The sequence below is a fragment of the Phalacrocorax carbo genome, chromosome 1 (assembly GCF_963921805.1).
Source record: "Phalacrocorax carbo chromosome 1, bPhaCar2.1, whole genome shotgun sequence".
In the NCBI taxonomy this organism is placed as follows: domain Eukaryota; kingdom Metazoa; phylum Chordata; class Aves; order Suliformes; family Phalacrocoracidae; genus Phalacrocorax; species Phalacrocorax carbo.
The window spans coordinates 15215991-15243485 of record NC_087513.1 but is presented as its reverse complement, the minus strand read 5'-3'; the positions used below and the strand labels follow the sequence as shown (position 1 = coordinate 15243485).

The following is a 27495-nucleotide window of genomic DNA, read 5'->3' as shown; positions in this document are numbered from 1 at the left end:
AGTCAATCCTTCTTTAAAGAGTCCCATCGCCCCCACCCCATTCCTTTTAAATTCTGCTTTGTTTCTGACCACATAACAACAACTAAGGAAGAAAAAAAAGTGGCAACAGTTTTTGACTAACACCCAAATTACAATCAGTCCTTGGAATTTAGGGCCACCAACCACTTCTATAAAAATGTATGTATTCAAATTGGAAAGAAAAATCTCACTAAAACTAAAATTTTCAAAGGCAAGTGGGTATCCAAGCTTTAGGTTATGAAAACTTAACTAACAGTACTTCCTGGGAACATTTGTCAAAGCTCCACATGAAACCTCGTGCTTCCAAGCATGCTTCAGCAGTATCAATCTGCCATATACCAGTTTGATAGGTCTAATTTTCAAGGGGTTCAGGTTTGTTTTCCCTTTGCATCAGTACACCTGAGCAGTACCTGGCTGAAGGTCAGCTTAGATAAAGGAATGCAACATATGTTGCATGAAACTCAGTAGTTTCTATTTCAAGACACTTCATCTAACCAAACACATCCGATGGGCTTCACTACCTAGACAACAAAGAACTCGGCACTACTTCTCTACCAGAGTGGTTTGCTACCTCAGAATCTCATACCAGGCCCTACAAGCATAGGCTGGCCTGATACCATCTGTAGGAAGTGGCAAGCTTCCCATTGTCCCAAAACCCTTAAAAAAATATCCGTTTCAGCACCAGTCATGGGAGGATCAGTTTTCACTTATTTAAGACTATAACGTTTTTCATAATCTTTTCTCCTGGATATTGAACTCAATACAATGATCCATACAGTGTGGTGGTTAGGTTCATTATACAGGCCTTCTCTCTGAAAAATACATACAGATACCAAACAATGCCATTTGCCAGTGTGGCTTATACTCACACTCTAAACTAAACTAATGCTCTCAAGTCAGGAACCGTACTTCAAACCTTCCGAAATGGCTGGCTCTGCTCACTATTCCAAGGTCTTTAAAAGAGAAGTTGCATATATTAATCTTTAGTAAGCCTTTTACAAATAAAGGCAAAATATATGTGTTCTGACTACTATGGCACTATGGACATCAATCCACCACTGGAGAGCTCACTCAGGTACAAGTAATACGAGGCAGACTATTTCACCCAATTTTTAAAATGTTCAAACCTTTTTTAAAAAGAATTATTCTCCACACAGCTATTTGCTACCATTATTAAAATAATATGTGATGCTACACAATCACACAAACTATCCACCTTTTTAATCAGCTTATCCCTTAGTTTGAAGCAAAAGGAAGAAAAAAATCTCTCAGCACTAAGAGATTGCAATAAGCTAAGAGTTTTTTCCTGGGCCCCTTCCCTTATAATTCTTGTGTTTGCTCATGCTTCAGCAACTGATGAAGCAATATCAGACCCATCACTCAGAGTGAAGAAATTCCAACTCCTCCCTCTTCAGAAAACCCCAGTCCTTGCTCAAAGACGATCTATGATCACTATCAATACAATCTATATCCAACATGCTACCCTCTGGAAAAAGATGCACAAAAACCATGTAAATCACACAGATGGTGATCAAAAAGGCTCAGAACTGTATTAGCTGGTAGGTTAGGGACACACCTTTGTGTCACATCTTTAGACAGTGACAAGGCTTTTAAATCAGCATAAACCAATCATGCAACTACACATTTTTTCAGTGTAATTATTAATTCTTGTCATCTTTGCCATCTAATTGGTAACAGTCACTGAACATCTGAAGAAAAGCATTTCCTAACTGGGTTGTCATGCCACAGTATCAAGCAAATAACACACTGTGAACTCTATCTTGTTTATACTGACAACTATATTTATTTATTTTAATTTCAGCATGGCATGCTGTGGCTTAAGGAATGTCAGCAACCTCATGAATCATGACCTTCTCTAAACATAATAAGAAAACCACAGGAAAAGATAATGAAAAGAGCTGTGAATGGGTCACTCAAATCTTCTGCACCAAGGAACCTAGTGTTCATGATATGAGAGATCAACAGAACACCTCTAAAAATTTAATGTAACAAAGATCTTCAAATGGCAAATTCTTGGTTTTCTTCAGATAAATGTCTCAAAGTTAGAATAGCCTCACATATAACTGAAAGTGCAGGAGAGAAACATCCCTTTAAAAGCTGTTCAAGAGTTCAAGAGCTCACAGTGCGTAATATTTTTTTCAAAGCTTGGAAGGAAAGCCATTTGCTTCTTAAATAAAGTAATATTACTTAGCACACATTCTCAGGCAAAGACTGCATGTAAGCTATTTAAATTTGTGTTAGTTACTCAATGCACCTGTTAAATAAAGGACCACTTTACAAATTTTATTTTTGATAGACTTCAAGCATGTATGTAAAAGAAGTCTAATCCATTGTTTCAATATCTAAAACAAGCAAATATATTTTTGTGGTAACCAAATATAGGTAAAGTCTAACATTACTACAGAAAGGCTCAGAGGAAGGCCAAGAGTAACAGCATCTCAAGTGGTTAAAAAAAGGCAAACCAAAACCCAATTTAATATAAATTAACATTTTTTGTTAGATCTAAAAAATTAACTGAGTTTTTTTCCCCTGTATGTATATGCAAAGAAGTATACAAGATTCTTGGCTTACAAACTCTCTCAATCTTTACTGTCTTCTGACATCCATCTCATTCAAAAAAAACTCACTTGTCATGTGTTCTACTAATGCAAAACCAACAGAAAACAGAGGGGGGGAAAAAAATCCAGATGCTATTCTGAAACATACAGAGTTCAATGGGATGACGTACCTATGCGCGCTGGTAAAAGTTGTAACACCTTCTTCTACCTCTCAAACAACTAAGATGTCCAAAATGCCATTTCTCCTCTCATAACATTTGACAACCAGGTAGATACTACATACATGGAAAGATGTATGTTTGACAGGAGGAGTCTCCAGTCAGAGATCAACAATACCTAAACTCTAGGCTATTGACACTCTACAGATTCAGACACCACTGGAGGGGAAATAAAGAACACCCACACCCCACCCCCCTCCACCCCTGAAAAGCCCCCTCCCAAAACAAACAAAAAAACCTGACAAACCACCCCTCCCCCTCTAAACCCCAGAAACTCACTATGTTTATTTCATACAAGGGAAGAGTTTCTTGATTTCAAGTTTTCATTGGCTCTTTGTAATCCTTTATACACAGTCACCAACTGGAATGATTACCAAGTGAATTTCTACTAGCTTTTAAATACAAAAAACTTTGTGAAGACATGGTATTAGACTATTAAGCTAGGCCTTCAACTTCCATAAAGAAAGGCACCCATGCCTAATTACTACCACTTTCTCAAAATTTACCACACCAAATGAATTTACCTTTCTAACATCGGAAAACAAAAATTTTTTTTACATATAGTTAAAAAGGAAACTGAAATGGCAAAATATTTTAAGCATGAAAAGCAAACCAGGCAGCATCTGTATTTCTCAGTCTTATAAACAAGATAAATATGCATCTGTAGAACAGCTTAGCTTCTCCTTTGCTCTCCCTGAAGAGGAAGAAACTGACTTAAGAATGAGTGGGTTACTAATTTAAGTAATTAAAGATTTGAAAAAAACTAAGGAGACTCCTAAGTCCTCTCCAACTGTATTCAAAAAATAGTAGAGAAAAAAATTAAAAAAGAAAAACTTACAAATTATGTTCATATACTTACTCTGAGCCTGCAGCCATTTCCAAATAAGAAGTATCTGCTGTATCAACCCCCAATGGGATCACTATGCTCATGACGTTCGTTTCTGATAAATTCGATTACTACGGAGTCCTATGCATTGGTATCCAAAACACTGGGGCATGCCAGCCACAGTGCTCATTGCAAACATCTAAGTGCATCCACAAACCCTGTCAAAAAACAAACAAAAAACCAACAAAACAAAAAAGCAGAAGACTGAGTCAGTTCATTTTAAAACCAGACTATTTTAAATCACCTTTTTTTTAAATAATCACTTTTATCTGTCACAATGAATTCATTAGTTTTATTTTACACAAGCAAAAGGAAAAGAAAACATTCAATCTTTAAAAGTTAACTTCAAATACACTTAGAAGAGTCTGATGATCTTAAGGCCTGAACTTAAAAGTATTACAAACTGACAAAAGTATTATCATTTAAATTGGCGGTTAAAAAAAATAACATTCATCACATTCAGTGAGGTGACAAAGATTCACTTTATGGCAGACTTACAGAACGTGAAGTACATTTGCTTACTGCTCTACGTTGTCAGAGCCCAGTTTCTGTACCTTTTAATAGTAACCTGATTATAGATTTTTTTCTAGTATTTCTTAGACAGCATTGTTCACTTTTGTTTTGCACTTCAGAAAAAAAACAGCTTTAAACATCCACAATACAAATTAAGGATGTCAAAAGAAACATCATAACTTCCATTCAGTATTTTTTTAAAACCAAAATCTTTCTAATGATTCACAATAATTATATGAAAACATTTCCATCTCATTTTAATAGATCACCTTCAGAAGATATTATATCTATTGGGTGACACTTTTAGAAGTGATTTTTTTTTTTAAAAGTAGTAAACTAAAAAGAATCAGTAGTAGTTTTTTATTGTAGAGTGAAGCTACAATCTGCTTGATTCTCACAAGTAAATACAACAATCCCACCTCTATGGCAGTTACTACTAGTCTCCCACTCCTCTTACCAAGAAGGACAAAACACCCAACCAAATGTAGGACAGGAGAGAAACACAGCACCTCAGCTCTCTCTATTCACAGAGTAGCAAACTAATGCATTTTTTTAGCCTCGTACAGATAAGGTTTTCCACAAATGACTAGATAATTGAAGCAAAATACCCCCACCTTTAATACTAGCATTATGAATATTTGTAAACTCCTTCCAAAATGTCAAAATTGCAAGAACCACTTCACAATGAAGCACACAGTGCCTAATAAAAGCACTCCTCCCATCTGACAGAGTGTAATATCTTTAGTTGAAGTCTACAAAAGCCCAACAGTTTTGAGATCAACACATTTTAACACACTCCTCCTTGCCAAACACTAGACTGCTGAGAAAAAACTAACAAGCCTCCAGTAAAAAACAGGGTACTTATAAAAAGGACTTCAGAAAAAGCATGTTGGACTTAAATCTGAATTTTCTCCTTTTATTGATGACGTCAGTATCTTCACGATAATAAAATAACCTGTAGGTGCCACGTCTGAGGTGTGAACTGGCACCAAGTCTTCATCTAACTTCTTATTTTATTCCCCTGCTGAGGTCTGGCAATTAACAATAAATATCTTGGCATGCTAAGTGCCTAAACCTTCTACATTCTACAGTTCATTCTCCCTCTAGACAGTAAAAGTTGTATTTTGGTCCCATTATATGAGTTGCCAAATACAATGAACTGAAAAGCAATCAGGCCAACTAGCCATTGCAATATCTTGCTTTCTGCATTTAAACACTGATAATTTTCTTATCAAATACCACAAATGTCAAACTACATCACTAGCTATGCATAGAAGTGAGAAAAACATACTATGTTGAAGGATAAGCAGCAAGAAAAGCCTGTTAAACCAATAAAATCATAAAAGAAACCCCAAGCCCTTTTTACGCTTTAAGTGAGCACTCATTCTGCCACAACATAGTTTACTCATCGGGTAGAGCTTTTAATGGCCTCATCTACAACCTACAGGAAACGTTGGCTTACTGTTTAGTTCTCTTCTGAAAAAGTAAAAAATTTAGATTAATTCCTACCCAATAGTTGAAAGGAAACCATCAAATTTTTTTAGTCCAGGTAAATTGGCTATCACAGGTTAAGTGTTTTTCCACTACCAACTGCAGTTTCACCTATGCTAAAAAATTATGCTAATATATTTTATTTTAGACTTGTAATTAGATAATTCTAAAAAAATTTTACTATGGTTGAAAGTAGGTCTAAAACACCACTGCCTGGGATCAAGATCCTCACTAAGACGTTTCTCGCACTTGAAACTGCTTGTGGTGGTGTCTTTTTTCTAAATTGAATTTTCTTTAAACACTTCTGACCAAGTAGAGTAACAACTGGAAATTAACATAGACAAAAATGCCCAGGAGGCTGATGGAGGTGAAGAACCTGCCTTAGCTGCCTCATGGGCATCTGCAAACTTACATGAAACAACTGAGGTGACCCAATCATTATATATTCAAGCAACCTTCATTGTCATCACAGCCAGAAGAGATGTGGTTACCAAATCTGAGAATCAAGCAAAATTTGGGGCTTTTTTTTGTTAAGTAATGCAGAAAAAGTGTGATCTATGTATATGTTTTTAGAACTATGTGTAGATAGAAAATTAATTGCTAATACATGGCCCAATTAATGCCATCTCTGACCAAGAAAATACATCACCAATCTTGTAAGAAAAAAAGGGCGGGGGGGGGGGGGGGGGGGTGGTGAGGGGGGGAAGAATGACAGAGCCAAGACAAACTTCTTACCCTACTGCAAGCTACTAAAATACACCTTTATGCCTTAGAATTCACTCAAAAATTCTACAAGATTCATCTACACTGAATAAAATCAGAGACTTGAGGAATTCAAATTTATTTTGTCAAACAGCATTAAACAGAAGTTGTTTCAACTAAAATGAAGCAGAACATGATAGTAATACTACCTCATTATTTTTTACCACCTTAAGATTTCACATCTTCGCCACACACACACAACCATCCAATGCTTTTCCTCTGCCTATAGTTAAGCATAGAATGGAAGCAGTCACTGGCTCCCAATACCCACAGACAAATTAATTCAAACAAACATAGCCCATTATTTATGAGTAGCCATCCTCAACGAATTGCCGTAATGGGGGTGGGGGGAGACCCACGATAAATTCATTACACTATGCCCACTTCGTAACACAACTGTGACCTTATAGGCCATCCAACAATGAACACCAGTGATGTCAAATTTGAGATGAAGGAAAATAATTATTTTCTGTCATGTCACAACAAGAAGTATTGTCATGACACACCGAAATGGTCTCAGTATTTTTACTGGATTATACTACAAAAATTGGAAAGTTGAGAATGGAAAATAATGTAACCACTAGGGAACTTTCTTCCTTATCCATCTTAAAAGTCATTGCTTATCCTCTGAAGCAGTCTGAAAATCTGTCATCCATGCCCTTCTAAGAAACTGTTTTCATAGGTGCACTGCATTTAAATAAATAGCCGAGGAGGAATGGAAAGAGGGGTACTAGAGAAGTCATCTTCCTACAACCCAAGTAGATTATACACATTGTTAAGGAAGTCCTTCTTCAAGCAGTACATGAATTTGAAAGTTAGAAAGACCGTACTGGTTTGTCCAGTTAATTTCAGGGTCACATAGTTAAAAGGCACTATATAAAAACTGCTGGTCCAAAGTTCAATGACCGGCTCTTTATTGGGCAACCATGCCTTAATCTCAACAGTAGAGGACCTCCAATTTTGTTAGGGCCCACTCCATTCTTAGAGTGATAATACACAGTAAGCTTTGGAAGAATTTTGGCACTTTCTTACATTCATAAAATTTTCTTCATTATCACCCTACCAACACAGCTTTATTGTATAAAAACACATTCGTTATTTGAAGAAATTTTGCTTTTATTTTATTTCAGTTAAAAAGTTCATCTTGCCCTAATAATATGATTTTCATCTTAACAAAAAACTTTTTTTTTTCCTATTTGGTTAAAGCACTTGTCTTCTGCAAGATCAACCTCCTGAAAAAAACTTATCACACTTTACCGTTCAACCACATTGGTTTACATTTTCTATGGCAATTCTTTTTCTCTCTAGAAAATACACAGGTGCTTTTTGACTTTGTAGCCATATTCAGTCTAAAATATTTGAAGCCTCACCATACTTCTGATCCACTTTGTACAAAGCCACACAGATGAATAATTTCAAATGTGTTGTGCTCTACGCTTCTGTTAGAGCACAATTCATTAAAAAAAAGGTTCTGGTATCATTAACGAAGAACATTATTTATGCATTAAACAACAGAAAATAACTTATGTATTATCCCTGAGGTATTCCACTTACACATTATTCTGTGGTCTAACAAGGACCACATGTTTCCTTTCTGCCCTGTCTTTCTAAGATCAATTGTGTGAGAGCGAAAGAAAAAACTTAAGTTTTTCACTGGTACACAAAGAAAAAAACAAACATAGAGGGTTCAGCTCTTGAATCAGAAGGTAAGTGGGTAATGTCCTGAAATTACATCAGTATTTTTGAACCTAATCCTACAGGGTGCAAACATTCAAAATGAAATCAGTTGCTGGCAGAAAGAAACGCCAGGCCTACTTTATCAGCATGTCTTTTTTCCCCCTCCTTCCACTTGCTTCTTGTAGGACCACCAAAAGCTATGTAGAATAGTTTCAGGAAACAAGCAGATAGATGATAGATCACCTAGATAGAAAGTACACTCAAAAAATAGGAACTTGAAGTCTAGCCAAACTGTCCAGATGACTCCAGCAAGGTTTCATAATCCCAGCTATCAATCACTCTCTAAGTGTCAAGAGTCCAGACAAATTCTTCCATGGCATTTTCCATGAAAATTTCTTTCTTTCTTTTCCTAAGAAGGTAGGAAAAATTTTTTTAAAAAAACCATTTAGCTACTTTTACTTGTGTTTTCTTTTATAGATTCAGAAACTGAGTTCTCAGTACTTATATTCAAAGTAACAATATAAATCCCAGAGAACTCTGACTTACCTTTATTATTAATCATGAAATATATTTTTCAAGCCACAAGAAACCAAACAGTACTTGCTGTACTCAGAAAGGTACAACTCAGAGTTACATGTTACATTGGTAGCTCAACTCTAACACATTTAACCTATTTTAAGAAGGAAGAGGAAGAGGAAATAGGACTAAGAAGCCTGCTAGAATCTATGCTGTATGTATGACAACACTGAAGCTCTCATCTGAGTGCACAGGTGCAAAACTTCACAGATAAGAGATGGCGACAGCACCAGTAACAACTTCTTTGCCTTAATGATAAAAAATTCTACAGAGAAATTAATATATCAAGATAATATCAAATACTTATTACAACAAGGTAGGTTTAATTTTTTTAAACTATATTACCCCTAACACTACCAAAAAAGAGAGTGAAAAAAATTAATGAAATCTGGTTTTACTGTTCTTAGTATAGCCAAGAGCTTTTTACACAGACAATATCATTGTTCCTTGCTTTCCTTCCCCATAAATCAACTTCTGGATTCTGTTGTCATGTGAGAGATACTAAAGACAAAAAAAGCATTTAAAAGTTAGGGAAAAAATCTACTATAAAAAGTCAGGAATAGAATTCAAAGCAAGGTGCAAAACAACATTTGTATTCTAATTTATAAAGGGACATCAGAGAAATTACTAATTAAGCTTACAATTAAATTATTTCTTAGCTCAAATCTAAGAATTTTCCACATATACAAAACAAAACACTAATTTTAGTAAGTTGATCGCTAAATCAGTTCAAGTTTCTCACATCACTAGGCATTACAAAAATATTGAGTCTTTGTTCCTGTTTTCATTACTTCAATATACACCTGAAGTTCTTCAATGTTTTTTTTTCTAGCAATTGCCTCTATCAGTCACTACCAGTTGACAATTACAAGATGGGAAAAAAAACCACCCCAAAACCCAAACCCCACCAAAAAAACCTTAGTTACATAGTTTAGATGTTTCAAGCCTTGGGGATTTCATCACAGAATGCCTCTGCAGAGAGAATTACCAGGGCCGCCTTAAATGCAGAGCAGAAGTTTAACAAAGAAAAACCTAATTATTATTAGATTAGCCTATAATTAGGCTGAGTATTTGATGAGAGGAAACAGTGCTGGTTAAGATAAATAATTTTTTAGACTTTATACCGATGCATGCAACTTCACCTCAAAGTCCTTAACTGATGTCACTGCAGAAAGATTAATATACTAACCACATCACCATCTCTATACTATGTCTGCTCTGCATCTTCACAAGCTCTATATACAAAATATACATAACTAGAAGGAAAAAAAAAATCAAAACCTTCCAACCTATCTACATATGCCAACTGTCCTTCCCTAAAAGCAAAATCATATAAAACTTTAAATACATATTGCAAAAATATGTAAAAGGTGAAAGTGATAATCCATCCGTATTTAGTAAACTGGGTAACTGAAGCATCTGAGAATAATTATCACTCCTGAACATTTGAAAAGTAACAGCCTGTTTCCCAACTTATGGAGAAATGGGCAGTTCACCCCATGTTTAAGCAGAGCTTATTTCCCCGGAGCACAAGCACAGAAGAGGCTCTCTTTTGCTAAACTAAGAGTAGTGGTAAACCCACTGCCTCACACCCATTAAATACAAGCAAAAAAAAAAGTAACAATTTCCTGGAGCAGTATTTAAGTATTGGACTACACATAGTATACATAAAGATTAATTTTAAGGGATGGGTACAAGCCTAAGGGAATTACATTGAAGCTTTCTGGAACAAACATGAAATTGCTGAAACAAAGTGACCTGTACAGTTGATTTTCTACTCATGTGTGGACCAATGAAGAAGAGAAGAGTTATCAAATTTACAGATAAAAATGATTCCAACATAAAATAGAGAAGCTAGCTGCATTATAGTCTTGAGTCAAGCAAAACCTTTCAGTTCAGCCAGCGCACAATGCTCATCTGGTTGTAACTTGGAGTCAATTTGAATGTAAAAGCAATCTACCTGTACCCATACAGCACTAAGCCCAAACCAGAACTCCAACTTCCATTTGCTCCTGGTAGAAAATTTGGCTCCAGAGTCACACAGGATGACTCTGAAACTAACTACAGTTTCCCATCTCAACAGGGTCTTTCAGGCAAGATATAAAGTTTTCCAAGATCATACTGCTGTTTGCAGACCTCTGCTGACTCCTACCGATCTTGTTGTCAGTTGTTTATACAAGTCTTCTCACGGAACAGAGACAGATGACCAAAAAGTACTACTATTCTGTTTGATTTTCTTACCACACCCGGAAAAAGAGTCTACAAGGTGTGCTGCTGCTTTCCTTCCCCTTAAAAATGCTTTCTTTGTAAGGGGAGGTTGATAAAAACACATTTGAAGTGCTGGTACTCAGCAGAGCACACAGGAACATACTTATAACCTTAAAATTGAGACATGCCAAATCAAGCCTACTACATACACTAGAAAAGGGAAAAAACATAATTTAGAGGATAAACATTTTAAAAACATCATCTATGCATAAGTTGCCTTTTATTGAGCATGCAATCTAAACATTTTCCTCCTCCCTCCCCCCAATTACATCATGTGTGTATACATATTTTGCAATCGTTAGCAAAAGCAACTGTCATGCCTGCCTTCAGATTTACAGGCCAACAACCTGTGGTCATGGGAACCACCCTTCTCACAAAGAAATCCACAAGAACAGTTGATATACCTATGACCTAGCACAATCTGTACAGGAGAAATTTCTAAGTAAAAATGCACCTGTCAATACAGTGTGTCATAGTCCACTAATCCAGTGTGAAAACTACGGTCCTGAACTGTCACAGAGCCAATAAACTGAGCTTTCCTACTTGGCTTCCCTACCTACAGACTTTTTTTTTTTCGTTGGGTAGGGGGTTTACAGGCAGAAGAAAGAAGAAAACATTAAAATTTTACTTTAAAAATTATGCTTTGATGTTTTGCTAACTTCTAATTTACTACTGCTCTGAGCATTCATATCTTCTCTCTACAATAGTTAGGTTATTTGAAAAACTAGTGATAGAAATTGATTTTTTAATGGTATAATCTAGATATCCTTCAAATAATGAACTACTGTGTGTGTATATATATACATATAGATATGTATCTACAGACAAATCTGGAAAAAATATAGACAGTGCGTATATATACACGTAGCATAACTACATACATCAAGTAATCTGAATATTTATTTATTGTCAGCCGTTTCTAAGGAGATAACACATCTTTAATCAGACCTAGAAGCCGAATATGTGAATAAATGACTAATCTCACTCACAAGGAAGTTCTCTCTCTGTTTCCCTGACATGTTCCACCACGGTATAGATTTTGCTACAAGATTAGGAGGGATATCCAACTTCCAAATGTTACCCCACTGCAGTTGCACTATGAAGTATGCAGGCTTACAAAACAACCGAGAGTCCAACTTCAGGCCTTTGCTACTATTTGCTGCTCTGTCTGGTAACCTAACAGAGAAGTTAGCAGCCTACTTCAAATTTGTGCTAAAAAAAAGAAGGTAGTATGTAAAAATAAGACACAGTAGGCACACTCAAATACGATATACAAATTAGGACCCATTAATGACCAACTGCAAATCACATAGAAGAAACAACTAATTCTAAAAGAAATCAGGTTTCCTATGTATTTGTAGTTTGTGCCCAAACATTACCACTGACCTAATGTTCTCTATATCCCCCTCATAGCAATATCTTCCTCATCACAATATTAACTGGTCCCGGCCTCACTCACAAACCCCTCAACCTCCCGTGTTATCCACACTGACCCATGCACTGTCAGTAATCAGGTCCACCTCACCTCCTTCTCACAAGCCCTGTCAGCCAGCCAGAAAAACCCAAACCAACTCAAACCCCAAACAAACCACAAAAAAACCCCTACACCCTGCTATGGCTGGTCTGGAGGTATACACACAGCAGACAATGACTACAATCATTATGCTTCCTCTCCCTGCTTCTCCCAGAACACTGCTCATAGCTGTCCCTTTCCATCCCTCTTTTGGATCTTCACTAAGCTTCAGAGATCTCAAGGGTACTAAGTTCCTAACTGTATCAAATTTTTGTTTTTTAAGTTACAGGTTGTACTGACAGACACGTAGTGATCATTAGACCAACTTATTTAAGAAACATGACTATTACAGCCAAACTACTACAGGGTATGGCTGCTCCTCCTACTTTGCTTTTAACCCAGTGTCAATACAGAGTAAAAACAAGCATGGTGGAGACTTCATTAGCATAGTTATAAACATCCTGACACAATAAATACAGGACTTTACATTCAACAAAGACCTCAGTCATGTTTGGAATGACAGACAAACTTCATAAATTGGTCTTGAGTTCGGGATCTAGAACAAAGAAGAAAAACCTGCCTCCTCCATGGTATTAAAGATTCATACATAAAAAACTTGAGTTTCCATCATGGAAGTATCAACTCCTCAGTATACAGGTCATTACATGCATTACACCAACTCTAGTCAGTGGAAAGGAAGCTGCCCTTTTAAGTATAAACTGAGAATCAGTCTGTCAGTTAGCAAAGTTTCTGCCATACAGAAGAGCTAGTTTCCACTGGCCGTAGGCTATCTTCCCTTTACTATCTGGTCCAAGGGTGCTTTTCCTGTGTATTCCTGAAAAAGTGGTGGAAAGCAATCTCTCCTCCTCATATATTTAAGCCAGTCCATTAAAACATGGAAGACTTCCCTTACCTCTTCTCTCTCTTCACTCCTTTTCTTCTCTCAGTGGAAGTTAGACAAAATATGGGACTGGGAAGAGAAAAAGAATGAGTGGTAGAAGGGAAATAAAGGTAAATGCAGTTACAGAAAGAAGAATCAGCTTATTAAACAGAAATCTATCAAAGAAGCAATAAGCAAAGCTATACAGAAAAATACCATGCTTACAGATTTTAGTTTCGATATTTACAGACATTAACCCCCAAAATTGAAAATTAACTGCCAGTCACTTGATGTCTCTAAGTTTACTAAACACCTGCCATACTTCTTCAAATAAACCACATGCAAAAAAGCCTACCCATTCAAAAATTATCAATTATTTGAGCTGAAGAGTCAAAGAACTGTAAAATTCAAGACAAGTACAGCACATGAAGAAGAGTAAGAGAAAAAATTACTTTGATAGCAATATTGCTTATTGCTTGGAGAAGTATATACCACCACCCTGACACTGTGTTATACTATATCACTGGGAAATGTGAAATTCCTTTAAATAGAAATTCAAAGGTTAAGAAAACAGCTTCCCAGTAAAAATGCTTTGTCTTTAAGTCATTCTTTATATCAGCTGTTTTACTGCAAACATTTTTCCGTCTGCCACAAAGTGGTAGATAACTGCTGATTAAACTTATACAAAATACCTGTGACTTACCAATTATTCTCCAAGAAAACATAATTTACAACTGTTACCCAAAGTTGTTATTCTTCACTAACATTTCAAAATATAAAGTGTTTCTACAAGTACATAGAGTCTACATTCTGTGAGGATACTCTGTAAGTCATGTCTACAACTGTAAAGCCTAAGTATATTTAATTTTTATTAAATATTACAGTATACCTTATGGTGATTCAGTCACTGGGAGGTCTAAATTCGAAGGCCCAATACTCCTCCCAAGAAGTAGCAAGGCTTTTTTGGGGAAAAGCATGTGGCTACAAATACATATTGGTATCGCCTTCAACAATCTAAATATTTTGCTGCTTTCATGACATCAAATAAAATAATTCACTTATTTTTTCTATGCTGCTTAATAAGACATGGGAGTCTACTGTAATTATTAGATACCTACTACACAAGAATTCTTTTTACTTATTTGAAGTCAAATATTTCAGCTAAGCAAATTTCTATTTTGAAATGTTTTCACTTAGACAGAATTAAAAAACTAGACCCCCTGTTTTATCAGTGGCATTTGACTTACATGAAAAGCACAATAGCATTTCTACTTTTACTTGTGGAAGCAGTTTGTAGACATTCACCTAACTGCTACACTTACGCCTAGGAATCTAAACACAAGCAAGTCAGAAAGTTGCACTCTTTCAAACAGAAACTTTAATTCTTTCTAAGCATTAGAAGAACTGTTATGTAATTTTGACCACAATTCAACCTGGACTATACTTCTTGGTAACAACTGGTAAGATTTCAATGCTCTTTACTATGATTTTGGGAGGAAGAGGGCAAGAGAGGGTGAGGGAACAGATGGAGGGGACTATGTCATGTTCAAGGACAGCCAAATAAACACAGAAGATCGAAAGATCCTTCCTACTTTCAAGAAAACAAATCCATTTCATTTTTATTGCAATTACCTTGCAAAACTGTACTGACTGATTTGTGTTAAGAAATTTTTATTCCACACATTTGTAACTTTATACCTTTGTGTTTTCAATGGAGATCTTAGTATGTATTTTCAATTGTAGTAACAAAGATATGAAATACATGATCTTAGAATAAACACAACAAGAAATTCTGCCCAGCAATGGAAGCACAAAACACAGCTTTTAACTTCAATTCTACTGCCACACAGAAATGGAAAAAAATATGCAGAGTTTGTCTTTTGTCTTCCAATAGAGAAGATATGATAAGAAAGTAAGAGACAGTAGAGAATGGCCATTATAAAAAAACACTAGTCATTCATAAAAACCCTGTATAATGATCTTAAAGAATAAGATTCCCAGCAAGTGTTTCTAGCCTACGCAAAAAAAAGGGCAATTAGCTGGATTATTTGGTAAAGCATCTAAGGGAGGAACCTTATCTTTATAAACAATAAGATAACTATTGTATTGTTTATAAGTTACATATAAAAATATTCATGTTTCTTCCACAGTTCTAGAACGATAGATTTGTAAACCAAGTGAGAGGCGTAATCTCTCTGTGATTTCCCCAAAAGCTATAAATAAGTTGCTGTAATTCTCAGGTCTCCAGCTTCAGTTTAAGTAGAACCTACTAAAAACATTCCTCATTAGAAAAGTTTATTTAAACAAACAATTAAGACAGGATTAACTGTCTAGACTTGGAATATCATCTGTCTTGTGATATGGTTTTAAACACAGCCCCATTATAACCATACTAGTTAGGAGTTAGCTCCTTTGTCTACTCAAGGCAAGTTGAGAGTATCTCATGCTGGTACAGAAGAAAGCATCTTTAGACCTAGTTAAGTTAGAAGAGTTAGAGTAATGAATACCAAATGAATTTGAATATTCAGATCTAAACCTACCATCCTGTACACATTTTAAATTCTCACTTTGTAAGTATAGGATATTCATTTAATTGCTTTCTACGACTGATGAAATAGCCAACAATGGACAGAGTATAGATACCCCTTAAGTTGTAATATAAAGCACAATAATGTCATTAAAATCTAGTCTTATCATCTTGCCTTTGAACTTGATGGTAATTTATTTTTGAGATAAAGATATAAAAGTGAATGATTACCTAGACTATGATGGCATAAAACAATACACAAAACTATGAGTGAGAACAAAATAAAAACCTTCTCTAAACTTGAGCCTGCACTATGACATTTTAATATCTACACCTACTTAAAACTAAATTCTGAAACTAGGATCAATACTATTTTAGCATTCCCATACTTAGCCTGATCTGCAAAACTGCTAGTCCTTTCTAAGTCTCACCCAAGTTTTACATCTCTATCTAGAGCAGCATATGAACAGGAAAGGAGAGAGAGCACTCTTACTTTAAAAACGCAAAACTAAGACGCACATTTTTCTTACACTGGATGCAATCTGTGTGCTACTTCAATATATTCATTTGTACTTCTGGAACACATAACTTGAGTGCACACTGTGATTTACCATAGTTCTTACTAAATATTTTAATTTAAAAAATAAAAACAACAAATGTTAAAAAAATTATATACTTTGTACAACAAAACTGTCTTCAAACCTTAATTATAAAAATTTGCTAACAACCAGCAGAACTTAAAATCTTGCCTGTTTCATTAATACCACATGAAGATTTCTAAGAGGAAATAAAAATAGTCTCAATATCTCCTAGCAAATATACGAAACCTTGACAAGGCTTCTTTTAAATAACTTGTTTCTTAAAGGTAACAACAGTTTTGCCTTTGAACACAACTATAGCAATAGTATTTTTGTGGTATGAAGGTAATGAGCAGAATTTTGCATCCTCAAAGAGATCAGGTTAACTTTTGTGGGTACCATTATTTGATTAGTAAGGAAAATGTGAACACTGATATAGTTAGAAATATTCATCTTGCACCATTCAAAAGCCCACTACAAGTAATATTTTAAATAATCCAGAATTTGGAAGAATGAAAAGTAATTTTTTTCTTAATACACATTCTACATATGCTGAAACTTTTTTTTTTCCCAGAGACACCTTAAGCTTGATTCTTAGCAATAAATCAAAACTACTATTTGCACAGTGGAAACATTTAAACACTGTACCTGTTCCAAAGACACTGTCCAGCAAAATTTGCTTTTGAGAGATTCACAAATACGCATTTGTATAGAAGTCACAAGGCCAATAACAGAGATAGACTTCTTTAGGATCTCTCCAGAAGCCTGAACTGAGTTTTACTTCATATCTTCACCAATATACACCCCCCACCCCACCCCCCCAATTCCATTTTGTTATAACATTACACAAAAACAGCAAAATACATTCATTAAACCTCGTTTACATTAATCTGTTTAGAACAATGCCATGGTTCTACAATTACATACACCACTCCTTAACTAAGTCCCACAAATAGTGCTTACTAAAATTAGTATTAGCATGCATGCAAAACTAAGACTGTCCTTACACCAAACCGAGATCAGGACTAGAGAGATATTATGGCCTTCAGTGTGACAGCAATTGCTGTTGCTTTCCAACAGAATATTAAACAGTTGTGTGTAGTGAAACTGTACCAAAGACATGAGGTAACGCAACTCCTAAAAGTAATCTGAATTTTAGTGCTAGGAGAAACTTTCCCTAGAGATATAATCTAAAAAGCTGGTATTATTTCCTCTCTGAAATTTCCCAGATGGCAAAAAAGCTCACCCAAAAGGCTAGGTGACAGTTAAGCAGATTTTTCCTTCAGGTACTAAAAGCTTGAAGATACATAAGCTGTTTTAGAACTACAGTCCATATTATTGCATTTGTAACATAATGTTTGTAAATCAGAAATGTCTCTTGAAAAAAAAGGAATTTACAATTCAAATCTTCCCTCTCTCAGTAAGTTTTCATTAGTTTGGGGGTGGGGAGGGGTGTGTACTTCATTTTTTATGAATGTATTTTAACATATCAACATCAACGGAAAGGTAGAATTTACTTTGTAATGTTGTCTCCTTAAAACAAGTCACAGATCTGTTTTTACAAATGGAGAAACTGAGTCACAAAGGCAAACTGACTCACTAAAACTCATACAGGAAAACTCTGGAAGATCTCAAAATTCCCAGGAGGTTCTTAGTCCGTAAAATCTGAGCATGAGTGTTTAAATCTTTGAGTTTATTTCATTTCCCCCCCACCCCAAACACTTTTGTAAAGTGTATGACATTATTTTAATTTTGAATCATATGTCTGCTTGAGAACATGACTGAGGCCAAGTAGTCAGAAAACATAGACCTCCAAGTCATACTGTTAAAAAAATCATTCACAAGAACAGGAGCTTTAAACCTAGGGAGAGGAAAGAAAAAGGCAAAAGGTTTCCAAAGAGGACCATACATACACTCTTTAGAATCTTATTCATGTACTTTTTAATAAACAGAGTAAGACATGGCTTATTTAAAAAAAAAATCAAATCTATAGAAATAAGGAAGGTATGATGGGAGCATGCACTACCGGACTATTAACGCATCACTTGGTGGTTGAAATCACTCAGCCTTTGGCCTCAAAACACGGGAAAGGCATGCATTAACAACACTCTAAAAGTCTTACTATCTTATTGTTCAACTTCAGGTACCTTACATCACACATCGGTGCTTCTAAGTAGTATCTAAATTGAAATTCTTTAGAGACTAAAGACAGTTTTGCCATTTCAATACCTCACTTTTGATTGTTTAAATCCAGAAGGTTCCAAAGCTATACTAGACTAGGAATTCATACCTCATTAAACCAACGACAACATTAAAGACAGGCACACACAAAAAAAGTGAAAAAAATAATTTCTTTTGTTGCTTAAGATGGACAGTTTGCAGCCTCCATAGTTTGTATCAGAGTACACTCCACCAACTACCAAATAATAAATCCTTGTGACCTCCCTTCCCCCCACCCAAACATATTTATAGTGGTGATACTAAAAGGTTCATATTTCATTCAGGAAAAAAATTAGAGGTTAGGAACTGCACTTTCCCTCAATATTTGTATGTCTATTACCGCATATATAATTTATACAGCAATATACAAAATAAATTGAAGAAAAAATATAATACCAAAATTACATGGTGGCAGAAGAAATTCCGTGTCTTAATAAAGTAACAGGTTATAATCTTGCATGCATTATTTCTGTAAGTATTAAGTTCTTTTAGTATTCTCAAACTACGAATATGTGGAATTACTACCCCGATGTCCAGCAAAGGTATTTCCTGGAAGGTCAACATGACGTTCACAAATGTGATTCCACAAAGAATTCGTTTTAATGATACTAATCCGCTGCTTACTGTGATAAATATTACTGCTTTTATGTCATTAGTAGGATGGACAGAGGTACAGTATCCATCACAAACGCAGGAGCTTTTCCAAATTATTAAGCCGACATACATATTACCTTACAGCAACCTATACACACCCCTCAAAGAAGCCGCTTGAGTCTGCTGCCTCTTTCTACCCCCCTTTTCCCCGACAAGAGTGGTCTCGTTCACTTGCCTTTCACACACATAACCAATAAAATTAATCAGCTGGAACACAGCATTTTTAAATCGCAGTAAAGTCAAGAGATGTTTTGCACGTTATTTGAAGGGAACAGTCTTTTCATTTAAACATAATAAGACTCTAATATGCTGCAGACAAACGCACTGCATGGGGTGTGGAGGACCCGAGCTGATTAGATTACCACAACATCAGCCTGAGGCCGCCATTTTTAGAATCTCTAAAGGACAAAAGAGGGAAATTAAAAAATTTCCTCCACATTTTTTAAAAAGTAACTTTAAAAGTATGGTAATTATAATCAATCAATCATGCATGGTAAGTACAGCCTTGGATATCTCTTTCTTTTCTCTGACCTGATCCCTGAATAACAAAAACGTTTCGTTATTATTCCTTTAAGGTACTGTAAATAAACAGACTAAAACATTCCTAAATCTAGATCCAGCACTAAACTTCTGCTTTTAACGACGCGTAGTATGTTCCATTTTGAGGACCTCAGGGCTTTTGGCCACCGAACACTCCCTAATGGCTGAGTATAGGGGAATACAGGACCTTTATAATCAGGCTATATTATGCTTCTCTACCCTATAAGTACTACACAGTGAACCGTTTGTTTCTCCCCCCCCCCCCCCCCCGTCTGCAGCAATAGGGTCTACCCCACCAATATTTATTTAAGAAAGAGACTGAAATATGCCACCCAAGGAACACGAACACTGGCTGCAGAAACTAAAGGAAGAAAGGGATGCACCAATATAAGTACTTACACCCTCAAGAAAGGGGGTGGAGAGAATGATCCCCTTTTAAATTGGCACAGAAACTCCTGAGGACTGCTTTCCGTTTGTCCAGGTTACACCACGAAGGGGAGATATTAGCAGGGAGGGAGGAAAGGAGGCGGGGGTGTGGAAGGCAGAGAGATTAGGCCTATAACGAGCCATTTTAGTGCCACAAAGCAAAAATATACAGGATGGAGAAATAGAATAGGTTTCCCCAAGCTTCATAAAACTCAATACGCAATCCCAGTAACACATAACCCATTCTTAAAACCACCAGTCTAAGGAAGCCCATGTTGTCACATAATAGCCCCTTTTGGCTCTTTTTCCAAGCATAATGCATAAATCTGGCATAACTGCCAAAAAATTCTCCTCAGCTCCTCTAGTTACAGTAACCCGCCATATTCACAAGATATACCGACAGCCTGCCATTTTTTTAACCAAACCCCACAAAAGGAAATACAAATTCAAGGCAACTTAAAACAGAATTTAAATACATTTTAGGGTAGAAGGGAGTTATACTCGTACCGAGGGTAATGAGACGTTCCCGTCGCATTTCACCCCCTTTCTCCCACCCCCCTCCCCAGAGCACACACAGCAGAATACGCTGGTAATAACCAAACACTCACCTGTTATGGTCACAGGCCAGGCAGCAGGACCCCTCAGCTGAGCCCCTTCTCTATCCCAACCAAAACAATGCAACAGCCCCACTGCGGATATCCCTACCCTAGGCAGGGCTCAACCCTCAGCAGGCTCTGGTAAAAGAAAGAAAAGGGAAAGAAAGGAAAGAGGAGACCCCCCCCTCCCCCCAAACCTAGCTCAGTGCGCAGAACCCTGCAGGGACCAGCTCGGAGGCGCCTTTGCCTTGGGACCTGTGTACAAACCCCGCTGCCGCCGCTGCTCCCGTGTCTCCCTCCTTTCAGCCTCCTACGCTCCCTTCTATGTCACTGCCTCTCTCTGGGAAAATGGCGTCCGCTCTCCCCTCCCTCCCACTGCACGGGGCTCACCAGCCCCGCCTGGCAGGGGCAGGGTTACCAAGGCGAAGCCAAACAGCCGCCATTTTGCTTACGGGCTGGGAGCGCAGGCTGCGCTCGCCGAGCCCTCAGTGTCCATTTTGCAACAGCGCTTTCCACGTTACGCTGAACGGCTCGGGGCTGGGCGCGGCCGAGACACCAGACTGCGGCAGGGGCTGGGCAGGGGGGCTGTGAGGAGGTGTGGGGGGAAGTAGGGCAGCGGAGGAGGGGCGGCCGCAGCTGGGGCTGGGGCTGGTGCTGGGGGCGATCCGCAGCCCCGGAGGCGCAGATCGCGGGGGAGGGGCAAGGGCTCCGACCTGGGCTGCTGTGGAACCGAACGCGGGCGGGAGGATGTCTGAGTCAGAACTGCATCCTCTGAGGCAGAAACGCCAAAGCTCCCTCCTCAGCTGCTCTCCGCCCCCCCGCCACCTCCGGCTTTCTCCTCACCACCGTCCCTACTCTCAGCATACCTATTCTTTACGAATCTCAACCCGAGGAGTAAATTTTCGCCAGAAAGTACGCGAAAAGCTGGTCAGACCCGCCGGGTCTCACACAGGCAGAAGAACTTACTGGAGGAGCGGGAAAGAGGGGGGCGAGAAAGGGCGGGGGGGCGGGGGAGCGGGGGAGCGGGAGCTTTGACTGGTACCCGGTCAGGGCGATGTGGAGGTTTTGGCTGAACCTCTCCTGTCAGTAAGAGACTTGAGGCTGAGAGTCTTCCCCGAAGCGTTTGAGGCTCATATATGAAGGCAAGCAGGAGGGAGACGCTTTTCTTAAAGCAAGACCGACAGCGCTAGCTGAAGGCATTTCTTTCCTGCAGTGAAAGAGAGGAGCAGCGAACAAGCTTCCCCTCTAGGGAACGGCTCTTGGGGAGCAGGTACCGTCTGTTTTTATCCAGACCAGTGGGAGCGAGCAAAGCCGGAGGCTCGCTCATAGTCGCGGGGCAGGCGCAGCCTCGGCCGTTTGTACCGAGCTCCGCTTCCTTTCGCCATATCCCCTCCCAGCGCCTCTTCTGCCCGCGCACCGCCCTGCCTGCCCAGCCCGGCTTCAGCCCCTCTAGCGATATGGCTGATTGAGGGAGGGGAGGCGGCGGCTGGGGTTTCATTCGACGCCCACCAGGGGCTGAGCGAGCCTCCTTCAGTGCGCAAACTCGGGGCACCAGATAAAAGCTGGGCTGGCAGCTGTTACCCTGCCTCGATGGAGCCGCCACAATCGGGTGACTGGAGAAGCAGTTAGCAGCAGAGCGCCATAGACTAGCGTCCCCCCACACCTTGGGCAGAGAGAGTTTGGGGCTCTAAACAGCTGCTGCTGCGGCAGGAGGGAGCCGAGGTGAAGGGATCTGCTAGCTGGTCGGACGCAGAGGAGGCGGCTGTAATGGGGCATTGAGTCTGAGGGAGGAGGGGGGCGATTAAACGTCTTGTGATCATGGCGGAGTCTATGGGTATTTTTTCCTGTCTAACTCTCCTGTGCGTGTGTCTCTGTTTCTGTCTTTCTCTCTCTCTCCTTAGGGCGCTTGGCTGGGGCTGCTCGCTCGGGTTCTGCCTGTTGTTGCGCGAAATGGCGGCTGGCGTCTTGGTGGGTTTGGTTGTCGGTTTTTTTGTGTAGGCTTTTTTTTCCTTCCCCTCCTATTCCCCTCCCCCCACTTGTGCCTTGGCTGCTGCTCCGCAGCGAACCGCGGCGGAGATTGAGTCAGGAGGGGGGAGGGGGATGCGCGGGAGCCAATCGCCAGGCTGGCCGGGCTAGCCCAGCGCGCCCTGATTGGCTGGCGCTGACATCATCCTGCAGCAGGGGCAGCCGCAGCTGGGCAGGGTTGGGGAGCTGCCGGGGGAGGCTGGTGCAAAGGGGGAAAACGGGCGCCATGATCCCAGCGCGAGGGAGGACTTCGCGGGCGGGGGATCCCCGAAGAGCTGGTGAAAAGGAAAGCAGGAACGGGCCTTGGCTTTTCCTTCCGAAACAGTGCCGGGGCTGTGAGGAGAGGAGCGGGGGATGAGCGAGAGAGGAGCAACTTGTGCCTGCTTTTATAACTGCGTCAGTACAAGATGGCGCAGGGTCTCCCTGGAGAGGGAAGGGAGTTGCACGTCCGCCGGAGGTCATGTGACCGCGCTGCATTCTTGTGGGGTTTGGCTGCAGACCAAGCTGGCTGAGGCGGCGGCGGAGGCTGCCCGGGAGAGTCCGCGCTTCCCTCCCCCTCCCCGCACAGTACCGTCGGTGCCGCGTTGGTTCCCATTTCCCTTCCCCCATCACCCTCACGCACGAGGGTGTAGCTGCCGCTGAGGAAGGTTCTCGCTTCTCTCCGTATTCCCCACCCCTCTCCAGGGTGTAGCTGCTCTCGGGGGAAGCTTTCCATCCCGCCCCCTCTCTGCGTAAAGCTTTGCCCACCGCAAGGGAAAGTTACCCCTCGGCGCCCACTCGCTCCGCCCGAGCGTGGGAGCCGGCGGTACGCGGCTCCTGCCCGGGGCCCTCGGGTGTTCCAGCCTCGGTGGCACCCGCTCCCGCTCGGCTGCCCCGCTCGAGTGCGAGAGCACTTGTATCTGTAAGTTAGGTTCCCCGGCATCACGGAATAGTTCTTACTGAGTAACTTAATGAAAGAGTCGTTTTAAGCGATGTTTAAATGACCTCATTAAAACAGCTGAGGAAAACGTACAGGCTATGCGGAGTTCCTCTTCTGACGGGGAGGTCGCCAGTGTTGCTTTGCTGGGGGTGGGGGGGCCTAGGGGAGAATCTGCAAGCTATTAATGGCTTTACTCTGTTCGAACAGAACTTCGTTATGGAAAAACGGATCGATATTCTTTTATTTGTATGTTGTTGGATCCTGTTCTAGGAGTTGAGCCGCTTTTCTGTGGGGCAGTGCAGCGTGTGTTACAATTAGGCCGCGGATGGCCTGCCTCTTTAACTCGGGGATTTAAGTGTATACTTAGTGCAAATCAAAACTATGGTATGCAAATATTGTGAAGATGCCCCATGTCTTACTTTCTGAGGTTCATAGGAAAATGAACTTGTCAAACAAGTCTGGATAGGCTTGGAAGCTTGGCAAATACATTTTCTGGGTCTCTTTATTTCAATATTCTGATGGGGGAAGTGAAAAATGTATGTTTTCCGATCCTAACAGGTTTTTTTTTTTTCTTTAAGGAACGCAGATCTTGCTACTGTTTGGGTGGGGTTCTCATGTTTTCAGAGCAACTCGATGCTAGTTCCCATGTTTTGTTCTTGTATGAGCAGAGTGTAAATTTAGCCCCAACGGTCAAATTAACAGTTAAAATTGCTGATACTTTAAGGGTGGTGTTTTGTTCCATTTAGAAATGTTTCATAGCGCTTCTGCTGTTCTCAGTCTGTTCCCAGATAGGAATTTCTTTTTTTATTTTTTCCTCCACAGCAGTAACCTGGTGGGGGATAAAGCTTTACTATTTGGTGAATGTGTTGTGTGAGAACTACTGGAAGGAAAGTAACTGAGTATATGACTAATATAGGACTTCTGTATAATAGATGCTACTTAATATGTGTTACATAAGTAATATGGTGAGGTGGAGTCTAGTTACATAAGAACTCACGGGGGACTTGGGAGCTTCTGTAAGTAGTCCTTATTAGTTGCAGATACAGCCTGCAGGGTCTCTGTGTGTTGTTGGGGGAGGGGTAGAACAGGATTGGAAGCATCTAATAGTGCTACATTTCTCCTTTGTAGGTTATATAAAGGATACCAGGAAAGAAATGGAGGAGACAGTAATTAAGGATGACACAGTGTGAAAGGTCTCGAAAGTTTAGAATCTCATTTGAGCCTAGCTTTTAGGGTATAAGCTCTGCTTCCTAAAAGAATAGCCCCCCCCCCCTTTTTGAGTGTCAGGTACTGGCTGTTAGCTAAGCATTGCACCAACCAATTTTGTTCTGTGCAGACTACTACAAAGAGTAGGGTTCCTGAGTTGTAGAGGTTGTGAGGCACTTTTTTTTAAAAAAAAAACCAAACCCGTACTGGAAATAACCATACTGGAAATGGTGTTATGAGGAAGCAGTTGGTTTGTTGACCAAACATTTAAGTGACTGGATTGCTGATTTTTCTTGTGTAGGCATAGTATGACACAAGGTAAATACTCCCTTTGTAATGGAAGCTTCCAGAGAGGCTTTTAGTGTCCAATGATTCTTTTGATACAGGACAGATTTATTTGGGACCTGACACCGTGGATATTTCCTTGCAGATGTGTTAAATGAAGAACATTAATTTGAACTGAAGATTAGGAAAAAACACATTTTTATTTTATTAGTACCTGCATTTAGGCATGTATTCCATAATTATGAAATAGGGACTAGTTGCCTACCCCACTGTAAGGGAGCAGTTTGCTTATGTTAGCGTAGTTTATATAGAATACCTGGAAATGAAAAGCTTAAAAAGCGTAACTATGGCAGCTAGAGCTTTCATTCTTAAAGCACTCTTCTAGGTAGCTCAAATTAATACTGGATTTTGCTTTGAAAACCAAGAAGTGCACTACTTCAAAAGTTCTATGTGCAACTGGTAGCTTATTGCAGCAGTACTTGAATTGAGGTGTCTCTAAATATGCTTTTATGAAGCTATAGAAATGAAGGCAAGTTTTAATGAGCTCATAATTTTTTTTTTGTTTGCTTGTTTCAAGTTTATTCTAGCTGTTTTCAGGGAAGCAGTATTAGTTATCTTCAAAGAAGCAGTGACTCCAGAAGTGTTGCAGTGCTGTCTCAGAACAATGTCTGATGCATTTTGAATTACTTCTGCTGCAGGAGATGAGTAAAAAACAAATGTGCATACTGCTTTGAGACAGAAACCTCAGGGGAGGGGATTTGCCCAAAGGCCGCTCTGATGCAAGCAGTGTCTTAGTCTGGAAGGTTAGGGGAAGGAAAAGAGCTGAGGAGAGGGAGACTGAGTAAAAACAGGTATGTAGCTTGAATTTATGGTAGCCTACCAGGGAGAGAAACCGTTTCTTCTGACCTCTAGAATCCTTTGCTTTTTAATAAGGATATTTCAATTGGTTGGATGTTCTCCAGCAGTTCAGACTTCTGGTTCTAACTTGCCGTGACAGCCTGTCTATACATGTACGTGTGGTCTGTGCTTTTGCTAAGACCTGTTATTTAAACAGTGTTGTTTACCTTAGCCTTACAAAGGGAATGACAGGAGTTCAAGGGTATTTAGGGGAGAAGGGAGAGAGATATTAACAGTGTAATAGATCTGAGTATGCATTAATGCCATAGTTGAAACAGTTGAAGTGGTGCTCATGCTGAAAGATGATCCTGCACCTCTTCCCAGCTGTTCATTCTTTCTTCTGCACCACCCCTTTTTTGATGGTGCAAGTGATCATGTGGGATGGAGACGGGAAGAATGCATCTAGCATAAGCCTAATTGTAATGGATAGTTTTCTAATGTGAATGTTCATTGTGTGGCTTCACAGGCATTCCAGCTTGAACAGGAGTAGGGAGAAGCAGCTGCAGGGAGAATGGAGATGTGCAGGTTTTAACTGTTAGTGAAATTAGGTGTGTTTTTTCTTAGCAAAGATAGAGTTCTTAGGGAATTTTGAGAGACAACTCTTAAAGCCACTTGGCTAGTGCATCCAGGATCACTGCTTAAGGAGTCAAGCATACTCAAAAAAAAATCAAAACTTTTTAAGAGTATGTGAGGTAGTGCTAGATTGACTTGCAGTTGTAAGTGGCAAGATCATTTCAGATTCACTGAAATGATAGTCTGCAAAAATAAGTGAAATGCTATTTCTTCAACTGTAGCCTAGTTAAGCATTCACAGGATTTTGGACTTAGGAGCTTATTTTGTTGGAACAGGGTAAAACTTGAAATAGGTTTGGTTTTTTCCAGAAGTGACTGATAGTATAATAGCTGGGGTATTCAGTAAAGAATAACTCTTACTGGATGAGTGCTGAGCTAATATTAAAAAATATATATATACGCGTGTGTCACAGAGGTCACTAGTCGAATGAATATGAATTATTTGCATGTAGAAGAGCAGGTCCACTGACTGCCAACCGATCAGTTTATCCACCTGGATGAGGAAAGACTGTTCAGGACAGGGCAGGAACTTGTTTTGCATGCCACTTCAGGCTTTGGGTTATGATGAGCTTTTCTGAAAAGGTTGGCACTAGTAAGGTTTTCCTCTAAAAGGAAAAACAAGTTATTGGCTCGTTCTACAATTCTTAACAATTGAGCTCCTCACATAAA

The 27495-nt window shown here is 39.3% G+C and overlaps 1 protein-coding gene and 1 long non-coding RNA gene across 2 annotated transcripts in view; one reads left to right on the top strand and one right to left on the bottom strand.

Moving 5' to 3' along the window:
* Positions 1-21391, bottom strand: part of KMT2E (lysine methyltransferase 2E (inactive)) — a 61335-nt gene extending 39944 nt beyond the window's left edge. The window contains 3 exon segments of the mRNA XM_064444623.1: positions 3675-3859; positions 13415-13471; positions 20935-21391. Coding sequence (XP_064300693.1) covers positions 3675-3745 — 71 coding nt within the window. The 5' untranslated portion in view covers positions 3746-3859; positions 13415-13471; positions 20935-21391.
* A 551-nt stretch (positions 21392-21942) lies between these two features.
* Positions 21943-27495, top strand: part of LOC135312106 (uncharacterized) — a 30020-nt gene continuing 24467 nt past the window's right edge. Inside the window, exons 1-2 of the long non-coding RNA XR_010371762.1 lie at positions 21943-22644; positions 22824-22890. This is a non-coding gene — a long non-coding RNA (uncharacterized LOC135312106). The remainder of the gene's footprint in view (positions 22645-22823; positions 22891-27495) is intronic.